The sequence below is a fragment of the Crassostrea angulata genome, chromosome 3 (genome assembly GCF_025612915.1).
Source record: "Crassostrea angulata isolate pt1a10 chromosome 3, ASM2561291v2, whole genome shotgun sequence".
NCBI classification, from domain to species: Eukaryota; Metazoa; Mollusca; class Bivalvia; order Ostreida; family Ostreidae; genus Magallana; species Magallana angulata.
In genome coordinates this window covers 34,005,437-34,026,319 of record NC_069113.1, presented here as the reverse complement: position 1 = coordinate 34,026,319, position 20,883 = coordinate 34,005,437, and the positions used below count along the sequence as shown (strand labels likewise).

The following is a 20,883-nucleotide window of genomic DNA, read 5'->3' as shown; positions in this document are numbered from 1 at the left end:
TTAGGTAAAACATATGTCTACTGGGTATCTTTTGTACCTGTAAACATCTTGGTGGTATAGATGCGTGATGATCCCGTCATCAGGTGGATCCTCCTTCCTCGGTTGTTTCGGCGCTGTCCACTACAACCTCCAGAGGTGCGCCGACTGGGGTGATCAGCTCCCAGCCCGGGACCATCCAGCTATCCGCCTGTGAAATGATCTTACATTCACAATTGTCTCTCACTGTCTTCCCCACTGTCCCTCTCTTCTTCTCCACAACCATAGCGATGCTATTTCTGCCTCTCTGCTTAGTCGCCCTATGAGCTGTCTTCTCTCTAACCCAATAACTCCGATGACTCTCAGGGCTCGCCACAAGGATTGTCCAACAAAGCCCCGCGTGCCAACCTCCACTGGGAAACACCATACTCTCCACCCTCTCTCCTGACAATCTGCCACAAGCTCCTGATATTTCCCCATTTTCCGCTCATATGCGTCTTCCATTCTCTCCTCCCAAGGAACTGTCAGCTCCACTATAATGACTTGCCTACTTGACGGAGACCAGATCACTATGTCAGGTCGCTTGTTGGTGGATGCTACTTCCGTTGGGAATTGCATTCTGGTTTTCAGGTCAGCTCGCATTTGCCAGTCTCCTGCCGTGCCAAGAAGTCCTCTACCCTCCCCAGTGCTGCCTGTCTTCTCCCTCTCTCCTGCTCTTACAAAGTTGATGAACTTGAGCCGCTTGTCCTTTGGTGGTGGTCTCTTCCTGGCTTTTTCGAGAGAGTCTGCAAGCACCGAAAGTATCTGGTCATGCCGCCATGTATATCGGCCTTCAGACAATGCTACGGAGCATGATGACAATATATGCTCCAAATTTGCTGGTTTTCCACAAAGTTTGCAATTTGGGTCCTCAGTTAAGCCCCATACTGCCAAATTTGTTGGACTTGGTAGCACATCATATACTGATCTTAGGAGAAACTGCAATCTGTTTGGCTCCATCGACCATATGTCATTCCAGGTCACTTTCCTCTGCCTTACTGCTTCCCAATTCATCCAGCTTCCTTGTTTCTTCATGCCTACTGCTTTAACCATTCTTGAGTCTTCCTCCATCACCCGGACTTCCTTTTGCACTAGCTTCCTTTGCACTCCTTTGCCTGCTGTTCTCCATCTGGTTGATGTAATTGTTCCCAGGCCCAGTCTTCCGACTGCTACATTTCCCACAATGTCTGCTTGCTTCAGGCGTAACTCTGCTTCCCGGACTGTGTCTTGAACAGACCACTTCCTGCCTGCTTCTAGATTCACCCTGGCTCCGCGCACCTTCTCATCTTTACTGTCTCTAAGTGTTAGATGTTGTCGCACTTTGGTAACCTTGTATTCTTCGACAAGAGATGATAGCGGTAATTGTAGTTTAGTCCCTACACTGTAGAGTCCCACGCTACTAAAGCACTGTGGTATTGCTAGCCATCGGCGAAGGAATTTTGTAGTCAGGCGCTCCATAGCTTCTACCCGGGACATTGGTACATCGTACACCTGCAAAGGCCACAAAATCCGAGGGAGTACTCCATGCTGGTATATCCAGGTTTTGTATTTTCCTGGCAGTCCACTTTTGTCTATTGCCTCCATCCACTGTTGTAGTTGTTCTACAGTGTTGGTTGTGTTCTTGGTGTCTCTCAGTGTGTCATCAAAATACTTCCCCAGGCATTTCACTGGCTTCTCCGAGACTGATGGGATTATCTCCTGTCCAAGCTGGAAGTCGTAGTTTGTCACCCTTCCTTTCTTCAGCACCAGACTTCTAGACTTTGATGGTTTGATTTTCATCCTAGCCCAACTGATAAGCTCTTCTATTTCTTTGAGCGTCCATCTTGCTTCAATTGCAGTCTTAGTACTGATTGTCATATCATCCATGAATGCACGCACTGGTGGTTGACGTATGCCTGCTCTCATCCATGGGCCTCTACTCATCTTCTCTGTTGATTTCACCAGTAGGTTCATAGCTGCTGCGAATAGTATGACTGAGATTGTACAGCCAGTGACTATACCAACTTCTAGTCGTTGCCATGAGGTTGTGTAATCTCCAATGGAGAATCTCAACTCCAGTCTGTTGAAATATTCCTCTAATAGATGTCTTGTCTTTGCTGGAACATGATACTTCTCCAAGGTTAGCTGCACAAGTTTATGTGGCATCGATCCATAGGCATTGGCAAGATCTAACCAAATAACAGCTAACTCCCCTTTTCCTTCTCTGGCCTCCCTAATAATTTGAGTGAGAACGCTTGTGTGCTCAATGCAGCCTGATACACCTGGGACTCCCCCTTTCTGCACTGCTATGTCCACATAGTTGTTGTCCAACATGTATCTTGTCATGCGGTTAGCCATTACTGAGAGCAAGATCTTCCCTTCTACGTTCAAGAGTGATATAGTTCGGAACTGCGACAGGTTCTTGGAATTCTCCTCCTTGGGGATGTAGCAGCCCTCTGCCTGATTCCAGCTGTCTGCCAGGCGACCTCTTCTCCAAATGACCCGGATATGTTTCCATAGACGTCTTGTCAGCCTTGGGCAGTTCTTGTAAACTTTATATGGAATACCATTTGGTCCTGGCGCTGATGCTGCTCTTGCTTTCTGGATGACATCTCTCACCTCTTTGGCCGTAGGTTCGCTTTCATCGAAGATGTGTTCTGGTTCACATACTTGAATAAGTTTGGGTTGCTCAGGCAATTCTTCATCCCTCTTCTCATCACTGTGGACTTCTTTTAGATGGTTTTCCACTTCTGATTTCTCAGCCAGCAGCTTTCCTGAGCTTTTCTTCCCTAACAGCTTTGATGTAAATTGAAATGGGTTTGCTGTAAACCTTGCTCTTGCTCTGGCCCTCTCTTTCCTCCTCTTCCTGCTCCTTTCTGCCCTGTTCAGTATCTTCAGTCGTTCTCTCATGCCTTGTCTTAGCTCCGCCAAAGCTGCTCTTTCCTCTTCGGGTGCGACTCTGTATCTCTTTGACAACTGCCTCAAATCTCTCCTTATCGACGCTCTTTCCTGTTGTCGTCTATTTCTGTGCCCAGTTGATTTCTGTTGTTTCTGCCTGACCTCTTCCAAACCGAATCTCTCCTTTCCCACATTGTACATTATTGTGGCCATGGCCTCCACCTTTTTGTCTATTCCTCCAGCCAATGATGTGTTCAGGATTGAATCTACATCAAAATCAAATTGATCCCAATCTGCTTTGTTGTTATTAGGTGGCCACCTGATTTTCTGCTTCCGTTCTCCAGATTTTGTATCAATACTGGGCTCTGGCATCGCCTGGCTGTGATCCTCTGGAACCTGCTGGTCGACTTCCTCGCTGTCTGGCACTTGGACGCTGTGGTCCCTTTGGTCTGAGTCCTGGACCACCTCCTCCTCCGTCTCATCAGGTTGCCCTGTGCGTTGTGCCAGCCGTTGATTTGGTCTGCACCCCATCTTTGCCATATGAATCTTCAGCCCCCTTGCGTTCTTCAGAGTCTTTCCACAACTGCAAATTGATCCGTTAATCGTGTTCATCTCAGTCCTTTGACGGTTGGTAGTCGTATCCGTGTAATCCTCCTGGTTAGGTCGCTCATCCTCCCCCACTCTCGTGCGACCTCGGGGGTATCTTAGTATGTATCTGTCTATAGCGGATATAGTAGGTTCCTCTTCACAGAGGATGTCCATTGGCCTGCTAAGCCTCCAGACCCTGGGGTGTCCGTCTTTCCAGACTGCCTCCTGTCTATCCAGGTTGTCACTGCCCTATTCACAGTCGTCATCCAGTCTTTCCTGGCGGTCACTGGTATACCAGTATAAGCAAGTACCTGTAAACATCTTGGTGGTATAGATGCGTGATGATCCCGTCATCAGGTGGATCCTCCTTCCTCGGTTGTTTCGGCGCTGTCCACTACAACCTCCAGAGGTGCGCCGACTGGGGTGATCAGCTCCCAGCCCGTTAGTTCTACTAACAAAGTGCATTTTTAGAAATAGTATATAAATCCCCTTTCGCTAAAAATCATAGTTGTGTAGTAGTTTGGGCTATATGGATCGTGGATATCGGCCTAGATAGCTCAGTGGTAGAGTTCGATCCTGACTAGAGTTACAGGGGTATTGGGTGCGATTCCCGGTCCCAGGCATATATTTTCAATATTCCTCCTTTCCTATTACATTTGGTGCCGTGACCTGCCCCTGGAACTGACAAGTTAAATCCTGCCAGGGGAAGAACTTGGGGTGATATGGATGGTATTGAGGATGAAGATCATTTAAGGAGGGAGAAATTTAGTAGTTGGGGCTATAGGAACCGTGGTTATCGGCCTGGATAGTTCAGTGGTAGAGATCCTGATAAGAGTTACAGGGGTCCTGGGATCGATTCCCGGTCCAGCCGTATGTTTTCATTATTCATCCTTTCCTATTTATACATTTTACTTTACAAGTAGCTTTATTTCAGGAGAATTAACCTTGGTCCCGAATAAATAAATTGCGAAACGAACCTGGGTAAAAAATATTATATATAAAGTAGGGATTGACTCCTGCAGTTAATGGATCGATGTCGGTATCGTCATTTTGTGCAAGATTGACAATGTTTACATTTTATAGATAGCATTGGAAATGTATGCTTATACGCTTGAATAATAAAACAGTTATTTTTAAACGCTATTTGTAATCTAGAGAAACTAATTAACTAGACTGTGTCGAGGTTCAAAGAAGTTGGTTAACGAATTGTTTATATCGGTAATTTATCACAATTAAGTTCCGTTTTTCTAATCAGTGACTTAATTAATTAAAGAAGAATGAGACACTTCCATTTTGTGATGTCCTTTACTTCAGTTATAAAGAATGATGTTATTGAACCCAACTTTTTACACCCCCCCCCCTTCCGCTACAATTTTGTTTTGTCGGCGTAACGCAGCGCGATCACGATCAGCTAGTTATGTGTGTAGGATTTACAATGCACTTATAGTCAGGCATGTAACCCCCTTTTTTTCTTGCAACAATTTTTTTTCTCAAATTTACGTACATAGAATATTAATTTCTAGAGGAGCCCCCCCCCCCCCCCCAATTTCACTTTAAAGGTACTAGACACAATTCACAATTCGAGCTCAAAATTTATAGAAGATGGGTGAATGAGGCGTGTAAAATGCTTAGATACTACAATATTAAAATATCATTAAATCTAATAATTAAAAAAAATAATTAAAAACAACGTATATTTAACGTTATATTGGTTTTTAACCCTTAAATATTTTAAATACTTGTAATCGGTTGATTTAAACTGGCGTATGCGTGTCAAAACCTCCAAAATAGTGTCATTTTTATAACTTCAATGCCTTTTATTTTATCGAGTGGGTTTACCATAGAAAAATTATACAAGTCCGTAAATTCGTGGCCAACGTCTCATATAGCATTTAAACATTGCAGTAGTGAATGAAATGGCTCAGTGATTAAAGCACCAGACATAAAGTAACCTTATAGAATTCGGGTTTTTAGGTTGCGGTTTCGATACCACCAAAATTTTATGATTTATTATTTTTTTCTAATCTTTTTAAAATATTTCAAACTGAATATAATTAGAAATTACCGTTTTGTAAACTTGTATTGTAACATATCAAATATATTTAATTGAAAAAATGTTAAATTTGAAATTGTATTTTACGACTAAATCAAATGGGCAGTTGCGCCATCTTATTCCCACATCTTCTTTGAAAGTCAAATATCGAGTTAAAAGCAAGACACAGAGTTTGAAATTCTCTATTTTATAAACAAAGCTTGAGTCTTGTTATTGTTTACGTACAGTGTTTTATTGGTGTAAGTTTCAATCAGAGGTTGCTTTTTCTGTTGATAATATTGTTTATGAACACATTGAACACATTGAATCAATTTATTTTGTTTGCCACGGTCGAGTCACTTTGTCATAGAAATGTTAATTCCTTACTTTATACAAATATATAAGACTCGACTTTGTTTACAAAACAATGAAATCTTACCTTTGTATCTCTCTTATTATCACGACATTAAAACTTTAGTCAATCAGTCGAAATGCACAGGTAAACCATTTTCACAAGTATAAAAAAAATAAATAAAATTTTGATCTCAATTTGTGTCTAGGTCCCTTTTAAGGGGCAGTTTAAAAAAAAATAGCAGTCTGTTTCTTTTAAGTCTACCCCGCCCTCTTCAAAACCGTCGCTACATGCTTATCTTAAAAAAAAAAACGCCAATTATTGTGCGATTTAATTTCAGAAATTTTCTGTATATAAATGGTAACTATTAGTATATATATGCATATGTATTTTGTAAGATGCACTTTATGCATATTGATCTATAAAAAAAATTCGTTAATTTTAATTAGACGAATCATAATATAATGTGTAACGGTGTAAACAAGTCTCAAAGCGCGAATGACAGAATACTTCTGTCCAGTGGTACTTACGATATTCACGATAGAGGTACTGCCTAATTAGGTCTCTTTGGAAAACTTTTCAACCCACGCATGCAGTTCAATTTATCTTAAAAAGGACGCACACGATGTTATTCAGTACAGTGAAAACCAAACCATGACGATGAAGGGAAGAACAGTACTTCTGCTGCTTTTGATTATTTACTTGGATGTATGCTTTTCTTTTTTATGTTGTTCTAGAGGTAAGATACTCGATATTTACACTGCCTATAACTATCTATCATCAATTATTCACCAATTAAATCATCTTGCAGATAGTACAAGCCTTTGTTCTTTTCGACTCTTGCAGATAGTTCAAGCTTTTGTTCTTTTCTTCGAAATGGAAATTATTCCAAAGAAGATGGGTGAATAAGGCGTGTAAAATGCCCATATGAGGAATGATTAGATACCGCAAAATTAAATGTCACTAAATCTGATTATTTTTTTTTTAATACTAATTATAAACAGTGTATATTTAACATCGGTTTGTAACCCTTAAATATTTTAAATACATGTAATAGGTTAATTTAAACTGGCATATGCGTGTCAAAACCTCCAAACAGTGTCATTTTTATAACTTCAATGCTTTTTCTTTTATAGAATGGGTCTAAGCTCCATATTTTTGTCGTAGTCTAAATGCGGTTTAATGGAATTTAAACTGATTTCCATAAACAAAAATGTGGAGAGATGACCCACTATACTTTTAAAATGTCATTTTGTAGCCCAACAATTGAACGTTTTAGTAAAATAACACAAGTCCTTAAAATCGTGGCCAATGTCTCATATAGAATTTAAACAACAAACTTTGTTGTGAATGAAATGGCTCAGTGGTTAGAGCACCAGACATTAGGTAAATTTATAGAACTTGGGTTTTTAAGTTGTAGGTTCGATACCACCAAAAGTGAAGGATTTATTTTTTCTTATCCTTTTTTTTTTTTTTTTTTTGAAATATTTCAAAGTGAATATAGTAAAAAAATTACCCTTTTGTAAACTTGTATTATAACATTTCAAATATATTTAATTGAAAAAATGTTAAATTTGAAATTGTATTTTACGACTAAACCAAATGGGCAGTTGCGCCATCTTATTCTCCCATCTTCTTTTTTAAAAATCAATAAAAAGAAGAATTTTTAATATTCTCTCTCAGTTGTTGCGGACATGTTTCTGCAATATAGCAATTTACGAAGCCTTAACACCTTGGTTAAAAAAGAGTGTCTGTATGTCTTGGCTATAATTGATGAACATTATACATGTATCAATAAAATTACGTTATGTGTTAATTTTTAGATATTCAGTAATAAATGTGTTTTGTTTAAATCATTGATTGATAATTAATTTACGTCCTGTCAAAGTTTTTGCTTATATGCTGAATACCGACCTAATTTTAGCGATATTTATTTTATTTGTTTATTTTTCTTCAATATATCATAATTAAGCAGCTATTGGGCGAATAGAATAATTTATTGATTGATTGAACACCATAGCTTTTCATTAATACAAATACCATGGTTTGAATAAAAATGGCTATGTTTTATAATCTCAGTTACTGGTTTGTTTAGTAATTGCGTTTAAATGACATATACCACTAATTAACATAAACTGAGAATTAAAACGTTAAAAATATCACTGTATAAATTTTCATGATTAATTTTAATTTTTTATAGGTAGAAAGTGCCGGATTTGCAAGTTCCCCCCGATCAGGTACATATAGAACACCTCCAATAGACAAATTAAAAATATACTGTAAATGATAAAAATTTCAGGCTAGACAAAAACTTTGCATAGTCAACCAAAGAATAATTTTTTTTGGATAAATAGGCACGCACCGATTCGAGTATGGTCGGAGTGAAATAGATAGCATGCACAGATCTACATGTATATATATATAGAGAGGGTGTTGGGGCAATCTAATTAAAATCATATCCTTCACGCTCTAGTATTTGATATGTCGCTGTGACATATCAAATACGAGAGCGTGAAGGATCTAATTTTAATAAGATTATATTTTTCATTTATTTATTACTGTTTAGTAACTGTGTAGCAATGTAATAATAACACTGGCAGACTTAGACGCTATTATTTTTCTAAATGTTCGTAACTATTTGAAAGCTTTTTTTTCAGAAGAAGAAACTTAGGGTTTAATAATAGAGGACTTTTTAGAAATCAGCTTAATCAACTTGATCGACTGAATCAACTGAATCAACTGAAACAACGTATTTTGTTGCGTAACCTTGGAAAAACAACAAACAGGAACAGGAATGGTCCCCGATTAAACCCTTCTCCTGAAAAACCAAAAATTGTGTATGTATTACAATGTATATAATACAACAATTTTTATGGTTTGCAAGTGTGGTAGAACATGTTAGAAACGGTATTGATATCTTTTTATAAATACTTGTATTTTACATCAGTAAACACGTAGATTTCAAGTCAAAGCACTTCTAGTTATAAGCAATTCATCATCATATGTATTTTATATCATATGGTATTAAAATAGTGATAAGAATGTGTGGGCTATCGTAAAGTTACAAATTTACTTTAACATGACGCAAGATTTTTGTACGATATTTTGTGAAAATGAACAAAATCAAGTTTTCACTTACGACAGATCTTATTCGTACGTAATTCTCTGAAAAGGCCGGGCTATACGGAACGTATTATTATAATTAAAGGAATAAGGAACAGGTTAACATTATTCGATTTTCAATTCGTATTTTATAAAGAATACATGCACTTTCTACCGCAAGTTGATTTTATAACGACTCATGATCATTTTTCAATCCACAGCCCCTCACGTCCAAGGATCACAGGGATCTCCAAGATATTAGGCGCGACACCGCATCAGATGAAGTTATAAAGTCATTATCTGTATTCCATGTCGTTAAGATGTGTTGATTTATTATTCTATATTGTTTTTGTTTGTTGATAATACAATTATATTTTAAATTTGTAAATTATTGGTACTCTGTTTTTAAAAAGTGTGTACACGGATGAGAGTGTGTGTGTGTGTGTGTGTGTAATAGCCCCTCCCCCCTCTCCGCCCCAATGATAGTCTTTTTCTGTCACCTGGCAGTCATCAATCTATTAAAGTCTGACTAGCCCACTTATAGCAATTTCACTTAATGCCTGCCAATGAAATGAGATCAGAAACATCATAATTTATAGAACTGTGCGTTACTGAAAACAATGCCAAACTTATGAAAACCAAATAACATCGGGCTCGTTATGTACATTGACAACATGTAAACATCCGTTTTCACTTTCACCAAAAACTCAAAAAATTTCCTGAATACATCCATTGAAAGCAGCATGAAGCGTGCTTCAATCCTATTGTTCTGCTTGGTGTTGATTCGGCTGGCGTCAAACACGAGGCACTTTAAGCAAAACCTACCTCAGTTGAACGTTTTATTGATGATAGCTGATGATTTAGGAATTGGCGATCTCAGTTGCTATGGGAACAAAAATATAAAGACTCCAAATATTGATATGCTTGCTTCTGAGGGAATAAGATTTAATAGGATGTATTCGTTTCCTTCTGATTCCGGTGGCATGGCAGCAATCTTAACAGGTACTTGAGTTATGAGGTATTTATCATACAGGTATACCCACTTTTAAATCCACATATGTCATTAAATTTGTATTAGAATTGCGATTTATTTGTTGAGTTCGGATTAAGACACGTTTTATTTTGTAGGTCAACAGCCTCCTAAGTTTGGTCTTGTAAAGAGCAAAAATCAGTCCAGGGACGACTTCTGGAGCCCTGCCCAGCAAGGTGCCTTGCTTCATCTTGGAGCTAGGAATCTAGGAAGGGTGTTTTCAGCCAACAACATGAATTCCTTTTTCAATGGAAGGTGGGGGCTTGGCTTTCAACCTGACACAATACCAACTTCGAATGGGTTCTTATCTTTCTATGGGACCCTAATGGCACACAGTATTGGATGCACAACAGAAAATAACTTTTTGGATTCAAGTCTTTTCTGGGAAAAAATGGCTGGATACTCGCCAATTATCTTAAGCCTAGTGACAATGATTATCATATCAAAGTATTATTCCATGATAAAATTCAGAACATTTGTTCTATTGATGTTTATTCTCTTGCTGGGAATTCTAAGTTTACGTACCTGCTGCTGGATGTCCGTTTACAATCCAAAAGCATGCATTTTGATGGAGAATAACGTTATCAAAGAACAACCGTATAATGAAGATAATGTTTCATTAAGATTGATAAAGAATGCAGTGCATTTTTTCAAATACAGGGCAAAAAACAATGTCCCATTTCTCTATGTCATGTCCTTTCTTCAACCTAAGTTTCCACATCTTCGATCAACTGAATTCAAGAATAAGACAAAGTCTTCTTACTACGATTCTATACTTGAACTTGACTGGAGTGTAGGAAAAATCTTAAAAGCTTTGGAGAAAAACAACTTGAAGAATAACACATTGGTCATCTTTGTTTCAGACAATGCTCCATCGTTCACTCATCCAGTCACTAAACTTCCATTATCTCCAAAGCATCTAGAATCAAATACATATACAGCACAAAAAATTGTTACAAAGCTGCGAGGGGAGAAGGGATCAAACTTGGAGGGGGGTTTACGAGTGCCTGCAATAATGAGACTACCTGGAACAATTCCTGAAAATGCAGAATCAAATGTTGTCACTTCACTAATGGACATATACCCCACTGTATTAGATTATTACAATTTTGAGAAAACAGTCTATGACAGGGCAATAGATGGTAAAAGCTTATATCCTGTTTTCAAGGACCCAAATCTCTCCCCTTCTAATTCACTTCATGATCAGCTCTACCATTTCTGTGACCTTGGCCCTGTAGGAGCTGTAACTGTTGGAAATCTGAAAGTCTTATTCCGCAAAGGAACTGAAACGGATTGCTCTGGATCACTTCTTGATAACCCTCTCATTTTCAACGTTTCATCTGATCCTGAAGAATTGCATCCTTTGCCTATAAATGCACACATGCCCCTTTTATATCACATTAAGGCTTCCCTGAAGAAGTACGAAATGAAACCTAACCTTCATCAGATAAAGCACTCGCAGTTTGACCAGATGCCCAATCCTTTTGATTTTCCGTGCGATGATATTCTCGATTGCTCAAAGACATATGATGAAGATGGATCATTTGATGCATTGTTTCATGAATAAGCATGAATAATCTATTACCAGTAAAGAACTGTAAAGTGATGATTGATGGCCATGCACTTGCCTTTGCAGCAGGCATGCTCTGAAACATGACCTTGCCAAATTTAGAGACCAGATCAAAAGTGAGACCATGCCATGTTTAAGAAGATGCCTTTAGGTAGATCAATACATTATAAATTGCAATTAAAATATTAATGATTAGACAGAGCTTTTAATATTTGACTACCATTTTTTGCCCTTTATATTTTATGCATTTATTTTGTACATCAATATTAAACACATGTATGAGTAGACTATTTTTTACATGCTGTAATTTTGTAAACATTTACGTAATGCATTTCTGTACATCTTTACATAGAAAACCTGTTTTCACATAATTTAACTTTTACTTTTTAAAAGTAAAAATGTTCTCCTTTGATATTTTTTTGGATTTTAAACTTTAACATACATATAATGGCATAATAGGTTTTTTTTGTTTAATATACTAGTAGATATTTTTACATGTGCATTAGAAATAAAAAAAATTGATTGAGTGATATGAAATTATTGAGAAACAAAGAAAGTTTAGAAATCCACATATATGCAAGAATTATGAGAATATATAGCAATATTACTTGTTATACTTTATAATGTACAATAACAATCACAAAGTTATATATAAACATATTTATTTTGATATTGATATACATATTTTTTTTTTTTAATAAAACACAAAATAAAATGTCTTTTGTCATTTTATTAAATTTTGTCATAATAAAAAAAAGATATCACAGAGAAAGCAACGAGAATGAATGGACAAAGAAATGTAATAAAGCCCTACAAAATGTCCATTTCTTTCATCATGACCATCGAGCATAAACAGTGTCTCCTGCCTCTATAGAAAAGTAGTTCAGTGGTCTGAGGTCATTGTCAAAGTCTATCTCACAGCCCTCCATCTACAAAAATCATGGAAAATTAAATGACATTTGTTTTGTTATTATCTTTCCTATTATATAGACAATGTTAGAATTATTATAACAGCTACATATTTATTAGAGAGAGAGAGAGTTTATTACATAAACTATTAAGATTTGGCTCTCTTAATTTAATTAAACATTTTCCTTAGCTTGCATCCATGTAAAATTTTCAATGGACAATGGTGTGAGAATTTTTCATTTCAAAGATGATAATTTCCAAATCTTTATTCCTCAAAAGATATACCGCTAAATGAAATTGAATCATATCTTGCCCAAATTAGTACATCCGCTGTGTTGTCAGAAAATGATAAAAAATACTGTGAAAATTTCCCAACATTACAAGAATGCGCAGAAGCTGTAAATGGAATGAAAAATAATAAGTCACCTGGAATAGACGGTTTACCTGTTGAATTTTATAAGATGTTTTGGAAAAATATCCGGAATTTTCTATATGAAGCTATATCCCAAATTTATATCGAAGAAGAATTAACTTCTACACAAAAATGTTCAGTTCTTTCACTTATACATAAAAAAGGGGAATTAGATAAGTTAGAAAATTACAGACCAATAAGTCTCACTAATTGTGACTATAAAATAATTGCTTTTATATTTGCCAGAAGATTACAAAAATTAATCGATAGGTTAATAAGTAAAAATCAATCGGGTTATATAAAAGGAAGATATATTGGCAATAATGCTAGGCTTATTCTGGATATTTTCGAGTATTGCGAAAATACAAATAAAGAAGGAATTTTCTTATTTGCTGACTTCCAAAAAGCGTTCGATTCAGTTGAATGGAACTTTTTAATAAAATCACTAGAAAAATTCAATTTTGGGAATAACTTAATTAAATGGATAAAAATTTTGTATACCAATCCAAATTTCTATATCAAAAATAATGGTTGGATTTCTAAAAAATGTAAAATGCACAGAGGAATACGACAAGGATGTCCCGTATCAGCAATACTATTTTTATTTGTAATGGAAATTCTAAATGAAAAAATTAATAGCTCAAATTCAATTCGAGGCTTTATGTTAGAAAATATGGAAAAAGAAATAAAATGTATTCAACATGCCAATGATAGCACCTTTCCTTTAAGAGACATAACCTCTCTAGAAAAAGCAATCCAAATCATAGAAAATTTTGGAAATGTTTCAGGAACAAAATTAAATCTATCAAAAACTGAATGTATAGTATTGGGAGAACTTAGAAACATTCTTAAGGAGGATACAACCATAAAAAATATCAAAATAAACATAAATACAGTAAAATGTCTAGGTATTTACATAGGACATAATAAAATAGAGTGTAATGAAAAAAACTGGCTATGTAAGCTGAGAGAGTTCGAAAAAATATTGGACTCATGGCGAACAAGAAAGCTAACTCTCTTCGGAAAATGTCAGATAATTAATTCTTTAATTATTTCTAAGCTTCTTTATGTCTCAACAATACTTGAAAACCCTGATCAAACTATATTTAAACAAGTAAACAAAATTATTTTCTCGTTTCTATGGGGGAAAAGAGAAAGAATAAAGCGTAAAACTCTAATAAGACATATATCAGATGGAGGGATTGGTATCACCGATTTTGAAACTAAGGTCAAAGCTTTAAAAGCATCATGGGTTTCAAAACTTATTCATTCTAACAATGATTTAAATCAACTCTTGAACGCTTGTATAGAAAGATATAATTTAGATATTTCTTATCTATTAAACACTAATATTACAAACGCACAAGACCTAAATATCAAATACCTCCCACATTTTTATAAGGAAGTAATATGCGCTTTTAATGAATGTAAAAACACTGATCGAGAGAATATCCAGTTTCAGAATATATGGTTCAATAGAAATATAATGTATAAAGGAAAAACTGTCTTTTTTCCAAATTGGATTAAAAGCGGTTTTAAGTACGTGAATGATTTATTCAATTCAAATGGATTCAAACCAATAAACGAAATCAAAGAGAGTCTGATATCTACAAACAATTACCTATGTGAATATATAACTCTAAAAAGTGCCCTTAAGAAATATGCCGCTAAAATTAACTTACAGAATATAACACATAATAGAAGTACAAAGTTGTTTTTCAATTTTCATGGATATTTCGAACATGTCGAAGGAAAAAAATCTAATTTTTTTTACCACATCGTATTACAAAAAAACTCAAAAGAGCCTAGAATGGAAAATTTTTGGTCCAAACTTTTTTGTATTGATGACCGTCAAATGTGGGGTAATATCTACCAAGAAAAAGTGAAAAAGATTTTTGATAAAAATGTATCAGAATTTAATTACAAATTAATACACAATATTTTATCTTGTAATAAATGTGTAAGTAAATGGAAAGAAAATTTTGACAAAAACTGTCTGAACTGTAATGTAGAAGAAGACATTAAACATCTAATTTTTGATTGTTGTATATCTAACCCCATTTGGAAGAAAGTATCTGATATCTTAAATATAAATGTTACATGGAAAGTTATTGTTATTGGTTTTCCAGCATATTGCAACAAAAACACGTTTATCTTTAATAATGTTGTATCTTTTGTAGCTTATAAAATGTACAAATTTAAAATGAAATGTAGAGTTTTGAACGACATTGTAACATATAATGGTTTATTATGTTTTTTGAAAAGTGCACTGACACAGTTTTATATGACAGTTAAATCAGCAAAAAGCATTATGTTTAATTTTGATATTCTTAATAGATTGAATGAAAAATTGTAATTATATTTCAAATTATGTTTGTCTAAAGGTGACCTGGCCTTTAGATTATTAAACTGGTAGGGGGAGTCTCTGGACACTTATACTGATTTCCCCTCCACATATCTACCAGAAAAATACTTTGCTGTTACATGTATTAGCTATACCTATGTACAAATCGAAATATTATGCTTATAGTTGAAAATTTACTTGTAAATGAATGCCATTGTGAAAAATATAACTCTAAAGGTGACCAGGCCTTTAGATTATAAAACTGGTAGGGGGATTTTCTGGACACTAATACTGTTATCCCTCCTACGCATCTAACAGAAAAATATACTGTTACATAAACCTGCTAATTACTTATGTACAAATCTAAATATATGTTTGATATCTAAATATTTTTCATGTAACAACCTGGTTATTTTTTTTCCCTTCTATCTTTGCTGTATTAATGACATACTTAGCATGAAACATTTCATGTGCGGAAATTTACTTGTAAATGAATATTTTCCTCCTTTTTTTCGTGCAAAATTGTAATACAAAAAAATTTCAAAATGTATGTTGTACTAAGCCTCTGCGCAGGCCCACTACCTTCTGTTTTGTTACATATATATGATTGAATAAATGTGTGAAAAAAAAAAAAAAAAAAAAAAAAAAAAATTTCCAAATATAAAAAAAAACTTATAAGTTTTTAGTAAAGATTGAAAAATGTACACTTTCTGTTTGTTCCACATCTACATTTTAAATACATGTACAGTACAAAGCTACTTGTTAATAAAGTTATCTCCCCATTTTGCACAATATTTTAATTAACTTGCCTTTTTACTGACGTAGGAGAGCTTGATTTCCGAGTCGGCTTTATACAGTCTTTGAATCAAAGCCTTTAGTTTTTGTACAGTCATAGTTCCTAAAGCATGACGTATGCATTCATAAATATTCAAAGAAACATATGAAATTCATCAAAAAATTCAATATCCATACAAACATGATAAATTTCTACTAAAAAGGTACAATGTGTATATGCAATAACGTTGTGGAATTGATCGTAACATTGGCATTGCTTTTTCTGTAATATAAATACCTGGCAGTTTCTTCTGTAGAGATTTGACGTTCGGATCATCAGGGTTAACAATTTTAATTTCTACAAAATTAATGGATGTATCGTAATTCAGTGAACTTGTTCGTATTATTCAAGGGCATGTATGCTTAGTAAAAATTACCCACAAATTACTGGGTATATAAATAAAGTAGAAACTGGGTAATATGTGTAGCATACCTATCAAACTGTCTTTTAGCTTCTGTGGCTTCTTGCTCATTTCAGAACTTTCTGGGGCTCCATATACTGTAACAAAACAGGAAATCAAAGAACTGTTAGGAAAATATATGCTTTGTATGCAATTAAAAACACATTAGCTTTCCAAGTGGGCTTAATACACTGTAGCAACATAAGAAACCATGCTACTGGTAGAGAGATATTTGTGAATACAGCCTATAACTACCGGTACATTGAAAATGATATGATCTGTCAGTAAGTACTGTAATTGCAAATGCAACATCAATACTTAGTCACAATCAAAAAAAGATAAGAACCTTACAACAATTGCTTAGTGTTGTACCGGTAATCACTTTTTTCGTTAACATAATTTTTTATCTTTCTTTTTTTAATATATGAAACAAATATTCAACCATTTAAAGAATGTAATTTTCTTGATTCTCTTGTACAAAAATACTAATAAAATAATTTATATTTATGAAAGTCTGTGAGGACAGTACCTTTGACAAAGTGCTGGAACCTGGGATGCTGTGTGAGGAACTCTTGGTTGGGACTGTTCAGCCTCAGGTTTTGGTTTCCTCCTGATTTCAGCCAGTCCGCACCAAACCTCTTCAGATAGTCTATTTCTGCACCTCTTCTCTCTTCATTAGTGACCTGTCAAGTTTAAAAACAAAAAATGATGACACCTCTGTAAAACTCAATGATTTAATGGCTTTTAAATAATAAAAAATGTACTTGTTGATCCTTCTTTACTCTTGTACAGAATTTGCACAAAATACATGAACACAAAATGTTATTGTAAATGTATCCCAAATATCAGAGCAATTTTTAAAAATACTAATTATAACAACAAGTTACTTGCACATTTTATATCATACATAAAATTAGTTTTCAAAACGTTTTACTTTTGTTATTACTGGAAAGGTTAATCTAGGCAAGATTTAGCTTACACAGAATATATAGTCATAATTGCGCCTTCACCATTATTTCTGATGAAGGCATACATGCAAGAAAAAGTATCCAAGCAAACCAAAAACTCTCAAAATTTGGACCATAAATATTTGGCAATATTATTATGGTATCAAACGTCCACTTTGATGAAATCTATGTGATGGTATGCATTTGAACAATAAATCATGATTGAATTTTTTGTAGGGCTTGAAATTTAAATATATTTGTACCTCTGTTCTTTGACATTTCTTCAAGTTGGCAACTTTGGCTATGATGAGCTGTCTGACAGTCTCTGGAGAGGCTGTCTCCTGTATAGGGTTTCCATGTATCTGCAGGTCCTCAAAACTCTTCAATTTGTTCATTTCATTTATACAGCTCCACTATAAGAGATGAAAAAACAAAACGCACATCATCTAATACTCAAAAGAATTTATATTTTTCCCCTCAGTGTCTATGTTCACATTTTAGCTGTACTTGCACTTCAAAATGTCTGTTAAGTAAGATTTACCTGTGAAATTCTATTGTTGTTGATGTAGATGTGCTTCAGGTTTGAAAAGAACTTGGTTTTACTTCCTAAACTGGCATCAGGAAAAGTGATACTGCTGATTTTATTATCATTCAGAATAAGACTCTCTAACCTGAAAAAAAACCCCACTCGATCAAACAATGAATTCCTCATCAGTATTTCTTTAAACAAAGCTGCTCATGAGGAAAAAATGTTTCCTTATTAATGGATTTTTTTCACAATGCAATATAGCAAACATTTGTACTGTAGAACATGATTACAGTGGACATGCTCAAAATGAATTAAGTGATTTTCATTCCGCATAACTTTAAAATGTATTGTACAATAAATTTAACAGATATTGCAAAATAAATTTTAGTTTATAGCAAAGCAAAATCACCTGTCCCTTTTGCAGGCATGTTTTACTGTATATATAGGATAATAATTATTCACTTAATGTACTAGCACCTACCTTGAACAAATATCCAACTGTAGAATTTGATCCCATGACTCTAGACAGTTTGATTCCAGGTTGAGGAGTACTAAATTCTGCAGTTGACTCCCAGGGGAATGTACAGATGATAGATTATTGAAACACACATGGAGCTGCTCTAGGCATGGAAAGACTTTACAGCACTCCAACAACTAAAATGCACAGCAATATAATTGATTATTACAAAATTCAGCATTTATTGAATAAAAAGTTCTTTTCATACATTAATTAAATGTTTTATGCCAGTAGATAAGCCAAAAAAAAAATTTGAGATTACATTGTATATTCAACAATAAAAAGTTAATTATACCTGTTGCCAATTATAATGGACTCTGTTTAATTTTAAGACTTTCACATTAGAGAAAGAATCACTCAATTCTGTCACATCAGTAGGCATTTCCAGACGATTATCACTGTAAAGAACAAGTCAAGAAAATATCAATCAGATTAAAAAATCAATCACTGCACTAGTATTAGGCATCTTCGCGAGCCAAGGGTTTTCGGTTCACTCCATTCCCTGGGAGCTGAGTGGAACAAAAACCTTCGCTAGCGAAGATATGTTTTAAGTGAGCATTAAAGAAAGGTTGAGCTGCTATTTTTCTAACTTACCTTGCATTTAAATCTGTGAGATTGGGTAAACATTTACAGATAGCTGCTAATCTGGGCCATGATGGTAGGAGATTTAGGGAGAGATCCAGCTCCTGTATCTGGGGTGTACATTTGCTTAGCTTTTCAGGGCTCTCTCCTACACCATAAACCAAGCATCCTCTCAGAACCACCTCTTGTAAGGTATCTAGTTTACTGTATACAAAAATATCAACTTGTCTATAATGAGTATATTATTACTTGGTACATGTAATTTACTATAGTGAGAGAAATCTGCTGCATAAAACTGACAAATGCAATACACATGTTTCACTGCTCACTCTGATTGCTAACTGAATCTCGCATCAATAATTTCTATTTTGACAAGCTGTCCATCTGTCACAATTAAAACTACAATAACCATAGTTCCCTAGGAAATCTTCTGGATCTGCGCATGCCTTTTCAGTTCAAATTTATTTGCTTATGGCAATTTACTAAACGACATAACACAATAAAACTATATCTATAATTATTTTGTCGTATCTTTACCGTACCTCTGTTTTTCATTGACTGATTTGGCTCCGACCATTTCCACCACTGTCTTCTTCTGATTGCTGCCCACAACAAACAGCTCTTCTGTTATGACTCCTGCATTGGGGTCATCAATTTTACCATAACGGTCCACAACAGCATCAAAACAATTAATGCCCAGATCCAGTTTCTTCCCTCTCACGAATGACCCAGATGTAGGGTGTCTAAAACATGAGTGAATCAAATGATTATGATGTTCAAACTGGTAATAAATGTAGTGGATTCTTTTAACTCAATGACATATTCTTTTTCAATTTTTTAATTCCTGGTAGAATGTAACTGTATAAGCTTTAACATAGAATGTAAATTACTTTTAATTATATAGCTTTGCATCATTTTTAATCCATGGAAAATATTAGTGGATTATCTGTGGAACATGGATCATTCACCATACATGTAAATCAAAAACCAGTGTCATAAACTTATAAATAGAGTGATAAATATTTCAGGAACAAATGTAATCATTACCTTGCACTGAAATATCTCTGGCCATTATGACTACCATCATGTTTACCTCGCTCAGCTTCGTCCCAATCAACCCCGATCCAAACTCCTGCAATGAAATAGAATAACTTTAAATGGGCTTTTAGGCACCACAAATACATTATTCATATAGTATCTTTTAAATCCATTATTCAGACGTTTATGTGAGCATGCATTTTAACTAACAGCAATCCTTACCTACAAGACATACAATATATTAAGAGAACATATGACATGCATACACGCTTGTTACAAAATATCTTAAAATTTATAAATGTTTATTTGGAAAGATTCACTGTCATATCTCCAATAATTCGAAACTTGGGACACTTTTGCTTGTCATCATAAAAATTAATTTCTTAACTTCCATGAAAATCTTTTTTCCATGATAACCAATTAAGTGCTGAATTCGCCATAACAATCACAAACATGCACACTGAAACATAAACGTCTATTCATCTTCATTAGAAACCCCTTTATTTACCTTTTGTGTCTGGTAAGGTACCAATGAATTTGACACTTCCATAGTGTCCTTCTGAAGCTACTCTGTCGTTGATTTGTAGTTCACTCCCATCACTTCGCTTGACATCCATTTCTTTCTGTAAGTCAATATTTGCTAATATATGATTTATATATAATTTTAACGAAAAACAAAAGTAGCAAGATCGTCAAAATTGGAAAAATAGCTAAAAGTAAATAATGTAATCATGAATTACCATGTTGTTGGTCAAAGTATTTGAAACGCTTGATATCAACATTTGCTCTCCTTTTTATAAACAT

At 34.8% G+C, this 20,883-nt stretch overlaps 4 protein-coding genes across 4 annotated transcripts; 2 read left to right on the top strand and 2 right to left on the bottom strand.

Annotated features, from left to right (window-relative positions):
- Positions 1-219: 219 nt before the first annotated feature.
- Positions 220-3,654, bottom strand: LOC128176847 (uncharacterized). Its single transcript, XM_052843393.1, has one exon. The coding sequence runs from the start codon at positions 3,652-3,654 to the stop codon at positions 220-222; it is 3,435 nt and encodes a 1,144-aa protein (XP_052699353.1).
- Positions 3,655-6,491: 2,837 nt separating this feature from the next.
- On the top strand, positions 6,492-9,354 carry LOC128178905 (uncharacterized). The gene is made up of 4 exons (XM_052846319.1): positions 6,492-6,603; positions 8,065-8,101; positions 8,525-8,701; positions 9,188-9,354. Exons 1-4 carry the CDS (start codon positions 6,519-6,521, stop codon positions 9,255-9,257), a joined length of 369 nt encoding a protein of 122 aa, XP_052702279.1. The 5' UTR covers positions 6,492-6,518; the 3' UTR covers positions 9,258-9,354.
- Positions 9,355-9,502: 148 nt separating this feature from the next.
- LOC128176015 (arylsulfatase H-like) lies at positions 9,503-12,126 on the top strand. Its single transcript, XM_052841986.1, has 2 exons — positions 9,503-9,968; positions 10,095-12,126. The coding sequence occupies exons 1-2, from the start codon at positions 9,710-9,712 to the stop codon at positions 11,561-11,563; spliced, it is 1,728 nt and encodes a 575-aa protein (XP_052697946.1). The 5' UTR covers positions 9,503-9,709; the 3' UTR covers positions 11,564-12,126.
- A 150-nt stretch (positions 12,127-12,276) lies between these two features.
- On the bottom strand, positions 12,277-20,876 carry LOC128176016 (tubulin-specific chaperone E-like). The gene is made up of 14 exons (XM_052841987.1): positions 20,820-20,876; positions 20,588-20,702; positions 20,089-20,173; positions 19,584-19,784; positions 19,054-19,245; positions 18,755-18,857; positions 18,424-18,596; positions 17,955-18,084; positions 17,677-17,826; positions 16,996-17,149; positions 16,499-16,564; positions 16,304-16,363; positions 16,041-16,129; positions 12,277-12,495 (listed from the first exon to the last, which is right to left on the bottom strand). The coding sequence occupies exons 1-14, from the start codon at positions 20,859-20,861 to the stop codon at positions 12,400-12,402; spliced, it is 1,656 nt and encodes a 551-aa protein (XP_052697947.1). The 5' UTR covers positions 20,862-20,876; the 3' UTR covers positions 12,277-12,399.
- Positions 20,877-20,883: the final 7 nt, after the last annotated feature.

What these genes read in the sequence shown, in the direction of transcription:
- LOC128176847 (XM_052843393.1), bottom strand. Translation starts at nt 3,654, where the DNA reads ATGGACATCCTCTGTGAAGAGGAACCTACTATATCCGCTATAGACAGA.
- LOC128178905 (XM_052846319.1), top strand. Translation starts at nt 6,519, where the DNA reads ATGACGATGAAGGGAAGAACAGTACTTCTGCTGCTTTTGATTATTTAC. An exon ending in TGCAAGTTCCCCCCGATCAG is followed by an intron (nt 8,102 to 8,524) that starts GTACATATAGAA and finishes TTTTTTCAGAAG; the next exon opens with AAGAAACTTAGGGTTTAATA. An exon ending in CCTGAAAAACCAAAAATTGT is followed by an intron (nt 8,702 to 9,187) that starts GTATGTATTACA and finishes TTCAATCCACAG; the next exon opens with CCCCTCACGTCCAAGGATCA.
- LOC128176015 (XM_052841986.1), top strand. Translation starts at nt 9,710, where the DNA reads ATGAAGCGTGCTTCAATCCTATTGTTCTGCTTGGTGTTGATTCGGCTG. An exon ending in CATGGCAGCAATCTTAACAG is followed by an intron (nt 9,969 to 10,094) that starts GTACTTGAGTTA and finishes TTTATTTTGTAG; the next exon opens with GTCAACAGCCTCCTAAGTTT.
- LOC128176016 (XM_052841987.1), bottom strand. Translation starts at nt 20,861, where the DNA reads ATGTTGATATCAAGCGTTTCAAATACTTTGACCAACAACATG. An exon ending in TACCTTACCAGACACAAAAG is followed by an intron (nt 20,174 to 20,587) that starts GTAAATAAAGGG and finishes ATTTCATTGCAG; the next exon opens with GAGTTTGGATCGGGGTTGAT. An exon ending in TCAGTCAATGAAAAACAGAG is followed by an intron (nt 19,246 to 19,583) that starts GTACGGTAAAGA and finishes TTTTGTATACAG; the next exon opens with TAAACTAGATACCTTACAAG.